Source organism: Typha latifolia, chromosome 4 (genome assembly GCF_019914945.1).
Source record: "Typha latifolia isolate L0001 chromosome 4, TyphaL0001v2, whole genome shotgun sequence".
In the NCBI taxonomy this organism is placed as follows: domain Eukaryota; kingdom Viridiplantae; phylum Streptophyta; class Magnoliopsida; order Poales; family Typhaceae; genus Typha; species Typha latifolia.
Window position 1 is genome coordinate 2728250 of NC_133089.1, and position 13380 is coordinate 2741629.

General features: G+C 37.2%; 2 protein-coding genes across 7 annotated transcripts; both read left to right on the plus strand.

Moving 5' to 3' along the window:
• The first annotated feature begins 93 nt into the window (after positions 1 to 93).
• Positions 94 to 5118, plus strand: LOC140787302 (serine/threonine protein phosphatase 2A 57 kDa regulatory subunit B' theta isoform-like). 3 transcript variants are annotated; one of them, XM_073136163.1, is made up of 3 exons: positions 94 to 263; positions 408 to 2143; positions 4376 to 5118. In XM_073136163.1, the coding sequence occupies exons 2-3, from the start codon at positions 944 to 946 to the stop codon at positions 4682 to 4684; spliced, it is 1509 nt and encodes a 502-aa protein (XP_072992264.1). In that variant the 5' UTR covers positions 94 to 263; positions 408 to 943; the 3' UTR covers positions 4685 to 5118. The 3 variants fall into 3 exon arrangements, with proteins under 3 accessions (XP_072992264.1, XP_072992265.1, XP_072992266.1); XM_073136164.1 differs by having other exon boundaries at positions 124 to 263; positions 465 to 2143; XM_073136165.1 differs by having other exon boundaries at positions 134 to 263; positions 826 to 2143.
• A 394-nt stretch (positions 5119 to 5512) lies between these two features.
• On the plus strand, positions 5513 to 13189 carry LOC140785965 (probable carboxylesterase 16). Of its 4 annotated transcripts, none has more exons than XR_012108539.1 (3): positions 5513 to 6414; positions 7338 to 7946; positions 11667 to 11981. XR_012108539.1 is itself a non-coding variant. In XM_073134117.1 (2 exons), exons 1-2 carry the CDS (start codon positions 5705 to 5707, stop codon positions 7873 to 7875), a joined length of 1248 nt encoding a protein of 415 aa, XP_072990218.1. In that variant the 5' UTR covers positions 5560 to 5704; the 3' UTR covers positions 7876 to 8102. The 4 variants fall into 4 exon arrangements, 1 of the variants encoding a protein (XP_072990218.1); XR_012108540.1 differs by lacking the exon at positions 11667 to 11981 and adding an exon at positions 12292 to 13189 and having other exon boundaries at positions 5570 to 6414; XR_012108538.1 differs by having other exon boundaries at positions 5570 to 6414; positions 7338 to 7969.
• Positions 13190 to 13380: the final 191 nt, after the last annotated feature.

Sequence of the window (13380 nt, forward strand, 5' to 3'; positions counted from 1 at the left end):
CGGGAGTGTTTCGCAAATATGTATGGTACAGGGGGTATTTTGCAAGTACTATATCTCTGATTACATCTATTTTCTATTTTTATCCACTTCCCTACTTTCTTTACGGGAATTATTCTTACGACTTTTTATGTACATAAAATGGAGTGAGATAGATTTCTTCGGTTCGACTGCTCTATTTGCAAACCGAAGCGGAGATCTTCCCTTTCCTCTCTCCCCTTTCTTGGAATGATCGAACGGAGGAAAGAGAAGGGAGCGATCCAGAGGTATCTAATCGGAACCTTTTCCATTCTTCTCGATGTGGAATTCCCAATCTCTTCGGGGAGAAAAGATTTTTTTTTTTTTTAGAGAGGTCTTTTTTTAGCTTTTGCTAGTTCTTTGACTTTGATCGGTCTTCTTTTTCGTCATAGATTTTTGACCCGAAAGATTTTACCTTGACCGTTCCAAATTGGCTCCCGATCGTTTAGGTTTCTTGATTTGGTTTCAAGGGCTATTGATTTCTGTGCAAAGAGGGAAATTTCGGTCGATTTATAGTGTGATCTCTGCCTCTCCCTTCTCGGATTGGTGTAGATTTGGCTTATGGGTTCTGTTTCGTGGATTGTCTTCTCGGACTACGGAGAAGAGTGAGGAGAATATAAGGTGGTTGCTCGTCCAATTTCTCTGATCTAATCCCTCGTGGAGGATTAGGCAGGCGTTCTTTTCTCTGATCTGTGTGCCTTTTAGTTGTTATCAGAGGTCCGAAATACTTATTTTGACGTCCGTATTAATTGTGATCAAATCATTTTAACGAGATGGGTTTCCTTCTCTTTGATTTGGATTTGGCTATAGATTTTGACAAATCTATCAGAAGTGCAATGGAATAGCAGAGGTAACATTTGCAGCCTGCAAGGCTTGATCGTCGAGCAAATCTGAAAGCCTCCTCAAATTAAGTTGCCTTTGTTGTAGCATGATTAAGCAAATATTAGGGCGGCTTCCAAGGAAGCCGTCAAAATCGGGAGACAAGGATTCAATTGGTGGGGCAGGTCCTTCATCAACAAATCCTTCTTCCAGTTCAAGGAGCGGGGATTTGCCGAGTAACAGGGTTGTTAACCCAAATAGTCAACCACGCTCTGTCATAAATTCGGGGATGAATAATGCCAGTAAGCAACCTATATCGGTTTATTCGAATGGTAACTCCATCTCCTCTACCTATGAAGCATTGCCAAGCTTTAAGGATGTCCCCATCTCTGAGAAGCAAAACCTGTTCATCAGGAAGTCGAATTTGTGTTGTGTGGTCTTTGACTTCACCGATCCAATGAAGAATACAAAGGAGAAGGACATAAAGCGGCAAATATTGCTGGAGCTTGTTGATTATATCACTTCGGCTAGTGGGAAGTTTCCTGAAATTATTATGCAAGAGGTCGCCAAAATGGTATCCATAAACTTGTTTAGAACCCTTACTTCTCCACCTCGGGAGAATAAGGTCTTGGCATCCTTTGATTTAGAAGAGGAGGAACCTGTAATGGACCCTGCATGGTCTCACCTACAGATTGTGTATGAGTTGTTCTTGAGATTTGTTTCATCTCCTGAGACTGATGCGAAATTGGCCAAAAGATACATCGATCAGTCCTTCCTTCTTAGGCTTCTTGATCTCTTTGATTCTGAAGACCCTAGAGAACGGGAATATCTGAAGATGATACTTCATCGTATATATGGGAAATTTATGGTTCACAGGCCATTCATCAGGAAAAGTATCAACAACATCTTTTACAGGTTTATCTTTGAAACAGAAAAGCACAATGGTATTGCTGAATTCTTGGAAATTTTAGGCAGTATAATAAATGGATTTGCTTTACCACTTAAGGAAGAGCACAAATTCTTCCTTGTTCGGGTGTTGATCCCACTTCATAAGCCAAAGTGTATACCCATGTATCATCAGCAGTTGTCTTATTGTATCACTCAGTTTGTTGAGAAAGACTGCAAGCTTGCTGATACCGTAATAAGGGGCTTGTTGAAATATTGGCCCATTACAAATAGCTCAAAGGAAGTGATGTTCTTGGGGGAGTTAGAGGAGATCTTGGAAGCCACTCAGCCTGCAGAATTCCAAAAATGTATGGTCCCACTTTTCCGCCAGATTGCACGATGTTTGAATAGTTCTCACTTCCAGGTAAGAGAATTGTAGACTCTAGTTTTTGTAGAAAAGTTCACCCCTTTTCTTTTTTAGGACAAAAAGCAGTTTTTTTTACTATTTCTATCTTCATTCTTTTTGGTACATTTTTCTCTTTACGACTTTACGTAATGCCATCCTTTGGTGTTGCTCAGAACTTTTAGATCTTAAAAATGCAGTGCAACATAAATAAATGCCTTACTGTCTAATATATTATATTAGAGTAGCATTTTATTTGCTATCTGTTCTTTTAACACTATTGCAATTTTAAACATATCTCTGGTATGCTTGTAGCAGGATCTTTGTTATATGTTGACAGATGGTGTTTTGACTAAACCATGTTCTAGGAACATTTCCTCTATGATGACAGATGATTTTCAAACAATTTATTTAATGAGGTTCACAGCTGTAGTTGTTCTAAATGCCAGGCATATCATACATCTTCCCCTTCTTCGGTCACGTATGTTGTTTCCTAATTAACTGAATATTGATCCACATTAAGTAGATAGTTGCAACCTAGGATTGCATTTTTTTTCTTCTGTATTTGGTCTGAACTGCTTTGTTCTACTTGCAATATCAGTTGGCTCCTTTCTTGTTGAAGCATAGAACAAGATAAAGAAAGTACTGGGACTGGGACCTAGTTCTCGTCCATCAAGGACTATTTTCTCCATGTTGTTGTCTAAACATTGAAAACAACTAGTCATTAGTCCTGGCTATTATGGGTTGTTTATATGCTTCATTCCTCCACGCAACTGTTTTATTGTATAGTTCTTTATTAAATCGAATGTTATCAGTTCTGTTCTTATTAATTGATTGCATGTGTGAATTTTGGTCTCTGGTCTTATTTAGGTGAGGTTTTTGGAATTGGAATCAGACTTTTGTTTTTCCCTTTTTATTTTATGATTTTCGGATTTGTGATTCTACCTGTTTTTCTTTAGTAATAATTTCCTAAAATAGTGCACATTGGTTAGCTTAGAGTTCTATGGGGTTAGGTTGAGTTTTAACTTTTTAGTGAATAAGTAGTATACTTCCTAGTATTCTTAAGGCATTTGAGTGTGCAAATATCTTAATGAGTAATTGTTTTGTATAAAGAGAATGAAGGGTAGGGGGATACTCTAAAATGTTTAAGAATCATTTATAAATTAAATCTTGATCGATCTTTTGATTTGCTGCGATGTGAACAACCTTAACATCATGGGCTAACTTTTTATCTTAAATTGACTAAAAGTCTAAAACAGAGTAATAAACTAACTAATAATGTAACTAGAAATGATCACACCTTAGAGATTAAAAATCCCTAAATTGAACATTATCAATAAACCTGAACCTAATTAATAATGAAAATTAAGAAAGATGACACTGCCTACATCAGGATCTATGGCTTCTTGGAGGGTTTGTCTGAGGTTGCATGAGCCTAAACTACAATTAAGAAGGTAGATTACTCTACTTGCCAACTGAGCCTTTAGCTTTTGTTCCAAGTTCCTCTCTGTTGGTTGATTTAATCTGGCACCACTCTCTAGAGGATTGATGTCAGGTTGATATATGGTAATGAAAATTGTGGATTCTTTGGGGCCTTCACATCTTTGAGTTACACTCTTAGTTACCCCAAACTGTTGGAAATGATGATGAAATAGAGGCCCTGTTGCCTTCATGTTTAGTTAGCTCAACAGGAGGAGCATGAAATCATGATACTCCATATGGTCCTCTTCTAATAAGATAGAAACAAACTGTGAGTTATTGATGCATGCAATGTTGCAATCAATCAACACAATTGTAGTTGTTGTTCTTTGGCAATCTCAAGGGTCCTGTGGTGACGGACTTTCAAAGAAGATCATGTCTACAAGCTGTAGGAAGCTCCTGGTTTTCATTTAGGTAGTTCAGAAGAATCCGAACTACTATGTAAGTACTAAATTAAGGTGTGGAAATTAATATATTAAGCAGGTAAACAACTACAATCAAGTGTGAAGGGAACGAAGAAATTTCATCAAGTAGAAGCTCATCTATCTGTTGATAATAATAATGGGTGATCATTCTGCCAATTTACTGATTTTTAATTAATTTAGATCTTTCATTTAGTGATAAAAAGCACAAACTTGATGTTTACTATCAAGATATAAAACTGAAAAAGTGGTTTCACTGCTTGATCATGAAGTTGTTGTTGATGCGCATAATTTTTTTCATTTTAAGTGCTCTTTAAAATATATGGTATATAACTCTGCTGCATTTCTGCAGGTGGCAGAGAGAGCATTGTTCTTATGGAACAATGATCATATTGAAAATTTAATCAAACAAAACTACAAGGTTATATTACCTCTGATTTTCCCAGCATTGGAGCGAAATACAAATCATTGGAATAAAGCTGTGCAAAGTCTCACATTGAATGTCCGCAAGATATTCTCTGATCGTGATCCTGAGCTGTTTGAGGAGTGCTTGACGAAGTTTATACAAGATGAAGCCAAGGTAAACACAATGGATTCACAACGAGAGGCAATATGGAAGCGACTAGAAGAAATGGCATCTTCGAGAACTACAAGTAGTTGAGGCTGTGCCTGTTACCCATGACATCGTCTGCCAAGCTTCTGGGCAACATTCTGTTTGGTAATTCAAAGACACCACGGCTTACCTCTTGTTATGACTTGTGCTGATTGAATCAACGCCTAGAGGATCCATGAACATTGTACATGATTGAACTGTATATAGGAGGTATTTGAAAGCATGCCAAACATGAGAGATCTGAAAAGGCTCGGGAGATATATACGCCTTGCTGTTCAGCAGCTATATTAGTGGAAAAGGGCAGAAATTAATTTCCCACACAGTAAAGGTTGATGCCGTCTAAAACTTTGGCTAAACTTCCATCAATTTGCCTGTTCTGTAATTGGTTATGGTTTATTGGAGTTCCAATGGAGTAGTATTTATTTGTCGATCTTCGCCTATTATAAATGTTTGATGCTTTATGAATGAATATTTTTTTCTTAGAGTGTCTCAATTAGGTTTCATGTTACATGTATGATGTGGTTCTAATCTAGTTGGTCTCCTTGTTGCTCTGATAAATAATTATTCAGGATTTTAGTCTCAACTAGTATGAATCAAGGGTTGGCATATTTTTATTTCAAACCCTCAGTAAGTCAGAATACTGCTAGAAAAAAAAAAAGAAGCAGCAGAGTTCAGGAATTATAAATTGACAATTAAATTTCGGAATTGTTCTATTTCTTACCATCCACTATTGACCTATTATCTTGTTTCGCACCATCTATTTTCCACCTTCCATAATATCATGACGACTGATATTTCCCCTCCATTTGTACTAAAAAAAATACCCATCATTTGGCAAGCAAAATTAAAACAAAGGGGGAAAACTAAGTGAAACTTGCAGTTTGAACCCTGATTCTTAATAAAATAAGAATGGAATCAAAGAATGGCATGGATTAGAGGAAGCAAATTGGAAATAGTGAAAAGGCAGCGTTCGATCCACAAATTTCCTTTAGCATATGGTGTAAATTTACAAATTTCCCAGAAATCGAAGCTCCACAGAGAGAGAGAGAGAGAGAGAGAGAGAGAGAGATGCCAACCATAGCAGTAAAGCTCTATAGCGTCTTCTTCAAGTTCCTCCTCAAGCACCGCCTCAACTCCCTCCTCCTCCACCACCCTCCGTCGCCGGATCCCGGCGGCGCCACCACCTCCTCCTCATCCGGCGCGGGAATCACCTATCGGCCCGACGACCCCGTCTTCCCCTCCCACCCGTCCTTCTCCTCCGACGGCGTCGCCACCAAGGACCTTCACATCGATCCCGTCTCCTCCCTCTCCCTCCGCCTCTTCCTCCCCGACCCCTCCCTCAAATCCCCCAAACCCCTCAAACCTAACGCTTCAAACCCTCGGCGCAACAGCTACGACGGGTACCTCCCCTCCACCGCCGCCGCCGCCGCTAACGTGGCAAGAAAGCTCCCCGTAGTGATCCAATTTCATGGCGGCGCGTTCGTCGCCGGGAGCAATAACTCGAGTGCGAATGACTTCTTCTGTAGGAGGATCGCGAAGGTCTTGGATGCGATCGTTGTGGCGGTTGGATATAGGTTGGCGCCGGAGAGCCGGTACCCGGCGGCGTTCGAGGATGGAGTGAAGGTGCTGCATTGGTTGGGGAAGCAGGCGAATCTGGCGGAGTGCGGGAAATCGATGGTGAGTTCAGGGGGTGGGGAGAGTGGGCGGGAGCATATGGTTGACGCGTTTGGGGCGGCGGCAGTGGAGCCGTGGCTGGCGGCACATGGAGATCCTTCAAGGTGATCCCTCTTTCTTTTTTTGTTTTGGTTTTATCTGTATCTACTGAATTATTCATTTATGAAATTTGGTTTAACTATGATTTACTTCAAGAGAGTGATTTGTGTGAAAGGTCGATAAGAATTAAGATGTCCAAGAAGTTGGAATTATTTGAAATCTTGGACTAATATTGCGCTAAAGTATGCTTAAGAAGTTAAATCAGTTTAGGCCAGGTATGAAGTTTGAAAGGATTTAAAGTTGCTTCCTTTTTCAAACTTGGCCTTTAGAGAGGCAAGTTCATTGTAATGGGAAATTTGTTTCTCTCTATGAATGTGTGATCTAGATAGAGTTTTAATCATGCTTTTGTTGATTTAAGTTACGATACCTTTTTTTCTTGGTTACGGACAAAGAAAGAAAGCTATCTTGAGTGGAAAAAAAAGAACATAGTGAACATAAGGATGATAATAGGAGTGAAACAGAAGACTGAGAAAGAGGACAAACTAATCTGCCATCACTTTTTTATTCTCCAAATTTAAATGATTAATCTCCTTAAGTAGTGGAAACCTAAGCCTAACCCTGAGAGAGGGCCACCTAGCTTCCAAGTAAAGAGGGAGAGTGCTGGCTATCAGCAAAGAAGGAGCTTCTATATAGATATTACAGGCATCATTCCTCTATTTCCATGCATCTCCACTCTTAATTATCACCAGTTACTCTGTCCCAGGACGCATGCTGATATTGGCATGCGACAATGTTCCACTGGTTGCTTCAGGATAAGTGGTCTTTTTTAACTGATTCCAGTATTTTGTCCCATCCTTTTATTTCACTGAATGGCATGATGTATGTTTAGGTGTTTTAGTCTCCTTCACAGGTATCTACTGAAAACTTAGTATCATATTATAGGCAGTAGTATTGGATTTAAATTATTTTTCACTTGTGTTTTTAACAGATGTGTTCTCCTTGGGGTGAGCTGTGGTGCTAATATTGCTGATTTTGTTGCTCGGAAAGCAGTTGAGGCTGGGAAGCTTATTGAGCCTGTTAAGGTTGTTGCTCAAGTTCTCATGTATCCCTTCTTCATAGGAAGTGTACCAACACAGTCTGAAATAAAGCTAGCAAACTCTTACTTCTATGACAAGTCCATGTGTACACTAGCTTGGAAATTGTTCTTACCTGAGGAGGAGTTCAGCTTAGACCATCCTGCTGCTAACCCACTTGTACCTGGGAGGGGTCCACTGTTGAAATGGATGCCTCCAACTCTTATAGTGGTGGCAGAACATGATTGGATGAGGGATCGTGCAATCGCATATTCTGAAGAGCTCCGGAAAGTGAATGTTGACGCACCAGTTCTTGAATACAAGGATGCTGTTCATGAGTTTGCCACACTTGACATGCTCCTCAAGACACCACAGGCACAGGCCTGTGTTGAGGATATTGCTATCTGGGTAAAGAAGTACATATCACTTCGGGGACATGAGTTCTCATATTAGTTGTGGCAGCTCATGAATTAGGTGAAAGGGAAAAGCATCAGTGCAAGCTGTACCATAAGAAGGTGAAAGGGGTAAGCAGGTGTGATGTAACTATGTAAGTTAATTCTTTTATATGCTTACTTTTGCACTATGTGAATGTGAACAGTAGGCTCAATTGAGATGATGTTCTTCCCAAATTTCATTATTTTATTTCCTCAACAGAACGTACAAGAGGTGAATTATTCTAATGTTGATTCTTTATTTCGGTAAATATGCTTATGTAGCTATGTTATCTTGTAAAATATGGTCCTGTGCAAGCAAGGTCCTGACTTTTGCCTCGCTTAACTGAACCATCCAGACATACTGCAGTTGCAGATTCACTTCTGTTAATTTTAAAATCAGCATCTTGATTAAACGTTGAAAGAATGAAGATTTACATCTAAGTACTGTACCACTATTTCTATATGTCACATTGTCACTATTATAATATTCTGCATGTAGCAAGAAATTGCAGAGATTGTTTGCTTCTATTAAATGTTTATTTGTGTGAAGGAAGATAATCATGTTTGCTTCACAAGATCCTTTCTAAGCTCTATGAGTGCCATTCGCCTCCAATTTGTAGTTTGTACATCTGCCTATTAAATCTACAAAGCTGAAAATCCCAGTAATAGTATGTTATTGACATTAGGTTTGTTAGCATCCAAGCAATAATTACTAAATTATAGTTAAACTGTGAGAATCAAGGAAGGCCAACAATTGCCGTGTCGATGGTGGCATAATACTTAGCACAGGGTGTGCTAATGGTACACCCCCGTGCCAATCGGCACGAGTGTGTGCTGATTGTTACAGGTCGTGTAAGGTCTGAAACGATTTTATTAATCCAAAATGAGATTCATTGGTCTGAAATATATCCATTAGAGTGGTAAACCTAAAATATTTTGTGAGACTATTTTTTTTATCATATGACAAATATGATATATATCATGTGGAGACCTCATTCTTAAGAAGCTTGTTGGTCAACTTTTGTATTGGTTCATACTAAAACCAAAAATCGTCTTTCATAAGCACATTCGGAGAAATTGGTATGTCCATCGTGATATGAGGTTACGTCTATAATTCATAATTGAAGATCAGAAGAGAGATAAGGAAGATTTAACCCCTTACACATGATTTTTTTTCGGTAGAAAAGAATTTTATAATAGAGTAGGAGAGATTTTGACCCCTTAAACACTGCTTTTTTTTCCTTCAATACAAGGAGAATTCTATAATGAAGTGGAGTAGGACCCATTGTTTGATGAGGAGGGAGATACTCTCGACTTTACAAATTTATTGGTAAAGAGGCTAGAGTGACAGATGTATAAAGATGAGTTGCAACGCACGCATGAGAGACTCGGACTACTAAGAAATTATAGCATGGAGATAGGGATATATTCATGTAGCATTCTTGCCCGACAAGCACGTGCACTCCCACGTGCCCATATGACGCGCGACGCACTTGACATGACGGACGAGGCCGTTGCACAAAGATAAACCTGTATTCAAGATAATTCATCCCAAAGATAAATTATACTATCAACTAAATAAATATGTTAACAAATTAATATTCAAATTTATAATAATCATACTAGACCACTACATAATCGGCAAGACCCACAACAGACCACGATAAATTATCAAGAAATAACTAATGCAACTAATAGATGAGTATAATCCAATTTATATTATACAAATCATCGTCTAATATGATGGAATACCAATACATCAAATATCGTTACAACTCTACATAAGTTATCTTCTATATCATCTCACGTTTAACTCACCTCATTTTCATCTTAAAATGACACCACGATATCTCAAGTCGCTATTAGGTGTCACAAATCTGGAGATTAGAAAAAAAAATTAAGAGAGCCATGAGCTATTAGGTGCCACAAATTTTTTGAAAACAAAAATTTTAAATTTTATTTTAATTTTTTAAAAAAATTTAGGGTTGGGTTGTTATAATTCAAGTTACGATTTTGATCGTCTTTATGTTATGCCGAGTTTATCAATGCTAGATAAGGAGTCAAATATGTAGAGGTCGAGCTAGTGGTGGTCATTTAGGTATTGAACGAGGATGACAGTCTACTAGTTGAGCTAGATTTTCACAACTAGTTACTAGTCGAGCTGAATCATTTTTATAACAAGTTGATCCTTTAGATGGTTTAGATAGAATTGATAATGATGAGACTCAATTTGGGATTGGTGGCGGTAATAATGAGGATGAGACATATATTAGGGACAAGACTTAAATCAATAAGTAGCAAGACATTGGAGAGCGTGGGCTCATAGGATAATATGAGTTCGCTATCATTATAATCATCATATCAATCACACCTATCAGAGTCACAATACTCTCATATTCACAATTTGCATATGTCCATAGTGTGCTTGCTCCGGGGCAGGTCGTTTTCGTGCATATTCAATATCTATATCACATCATAGGAGAATTAAAAAATCTATATTTATATAAAGATGTGTAACTTTACAACAAGCAATGCTATTAGTGGATGAGTTTGAAAATTATTAACATTATTTGATGCAATATTCTCGTATTATTCTTATTAGCAAATGAAATCTTTAATACTTCGCATTATTCTACGTTCAATTAGATATCAGTTATAATTATTAAATTATAATTAATTAATTAATGTATTCAATTATATTAGATAAGAAATAATGTTTCTATCTGGCTATTATTATCTCCTAAATAAAGTAGGCCATTTACAAAAATAATTTAAGAATAAAAGACTTATACATATATATATAATATTCAAATTAAAAACCAAACATTGAGTTGTCGAAGACCCAAAAATTTCTAAATCTACTAAAAAAATAGTGTGCCACAAGCGTACCAACCAGGGCTTGACACATCCTGGTTGGTACATGCCTGAGAATAACAAGTCATGGGAAAAGAAAATGGAAAGTTCAACATATATAATTCATCTAGCTAATAAAGCTAATAATGCATTAGCTTTAGCTAATTTACTGATTTCCTATATTGGTAGCTTATGTTGATTTAGAAGTTCTCTAGGTTTTCTGCCAGTTGTTAACAATAGTAGTTGTAAGTTGTAGCAGAATCATCATTCACAAGAGGAACTTATCTCTTTCTGTACACCAATACTAGTGGTCATCGCCCTTCTACGTGACACTAACACTACTACTTCTTTGCACTTAAGTTGTACTGTTCATCAGCTTATCTCTATGACTTTGCTTCAAATGAGCTTCTGATAACTGATCGTCACAGTTTTCCCCCATTTAAATTGAAGATGCCTCATCTTCTTCTTGAGCATATTTTCTATGGATCTTTAATATTTATTGAGGCATTTCTTCTTTCTAGTCCATGTTTACTAGCTTCAAGCCTTCTATCATCCATCTTAAATGATGATATAGCAGGAATAATTTACCTCATGAAACTTTTCTCCATATGCTTGTAAAGAGAAATGGTCCCAAACATACATATGCTTGTAAAGAGAAATGGTCCCAAACGTACTAGGTTATCCAAGGCTTTAGTGCTTTGATAATTGACATGTTGTTTAGCCATTATCTTTCTATTATGGTCATAATTTGCAAGCACTGTAATTGCAGAATGACAGATTAAGATGTAGATAAGTAATCCAAATGTGTCTTTTTTTTTAAAAAACTCTTGTTGCCACATTTACTTCTTGAATTGAAGCTGTAGTTGCAATTATTTGGAGTCCTGTTGGGAGGAAAACATAATATTCAATTGGTAAGGATTTCTTGTAATATCAATTCTCTTTATGCAATCTTATTAGGAACAATCCCAAGTTGATAGAGATGCAGAGAGACCAGTGGTTCGTCAGTTTTCCCTTCTGCATTTTGTACAGCGGTACAAGTAAATATCCTTGGCAAAACATTGATAGAAATTTTTTGAGGATAATTAGGTTATTGAAGCACCAATCAGAAGTAGAGCTCTTCTTAAAACTTAAAATATGTTACAATGTAATATACCACAAATGTATATGTATCAAAGTTTCTTTTTTCATCCACAATGGTGACAAATCATTTCATCTGTCTGTGATGAATAATACATATTGATTTCCTTGTTCTTGGATTGCTGTTTCTATTGATATTCCATGCTTTTTAATCTTCGTCATGCTACAAAATTCTTTGCTGTAAGAAAAAGAAACTGAATGTGGGCATGAAAGTTGAGAAGGTGCATCTATTAGTCCTTGAATTCAGTTGTGTAAATCTTAGAAGAAGCAATATATGTGGGATACTTATTCAAGTACTTAACAAACAGTCCAGTTTCTCCAGTCCTGTACTCCTGCATGCTTCATTTTGAGGATATGAGAAAAGGATTTTTGAGGAAATCTAAGTTTAGAGAATAGAATAAATCATGGCTTAGGTCGGAATTTCTTCTCTTTCCTCAATACTCAGGTACATGTGTGCAACCACATGAGCTGTCGAAAGAGAGATACCGGAGGAAGTTAAATCCACAGAATGGAATCAAAGTGGATGCAATTGTCTCAAATTCTCACATTGGAGTCCCATGAGACAACAGTTATGGAAAAATTGATGTAATACAATTGCTAATGTTTTCATGATATGTTGAAGCAGATGAAGATGAGATATTGGAGGAAATCAAACCAAAATTCCACTGCTGAGGGGTTTGATCACCTCCAAATTCTCACTCTCAATGCCCAACATGTTCCTTGGCCAATCTGGAGAACAGTGAAGTTATGAAGCTGCTCTTTATAGAAAGCCTCCAGTAATGGAAAAATAGACTTGGCATTCCAGCAATGCATATGATGTGATGTTCTGAGTCCCCATGGACTACTGGTGAAACTGGCAATGAGTATTCTGTGATAGGGGGCTGACTGATAGTGGTAATAGGAGTGAAGAATCTAATCTTTGGACCAGCCTTATGCATGTCAGTAGTTGTTATGTTCTCATGCAGCAAATTATGGAAAAGTTTCCTTGGAGGTCTTCACCAGGTACTTTATTTTTATTTTTTACTTTTGAAGAATAATTCATGTTTGTTTCCTAAGCCTCTTCTGTTTCAGTCATCTCTTCCATATTCCTTACCATATATTTGTTCACTGTTATTGCAATCTCTTATATAAATTATTAGCATAGTCAGTCATGCATCTAACTGACCTCTCTTTATATATCATTTATGAATGGAATGGGACAATACTACCATATGTTGTGATCCACAGCTAGGTGACAAGGATGGGCTAAAAAAACTAAAAGCCCTGTTGCTCAATCTTAAAATCTCAAACACTCTTGGTAAAATTAGATAATTTCTGAGATCAATTTGTGGGAGCCATTAGTACATGCATATATTATTTACAATGAAATGTACATAAGAGATACATACATATAAGGGTATATTTTTACTATTTTTACTATTTCTTTTTAGCAAATACTTTCAATTTGTGGCTAGTAAAGTACAAAATCTTTTTACCAAGTTTTTTTTTAAATTTTCTTTTGCATTTTTGTGCAAGGCCGCGTACCTTAAATACA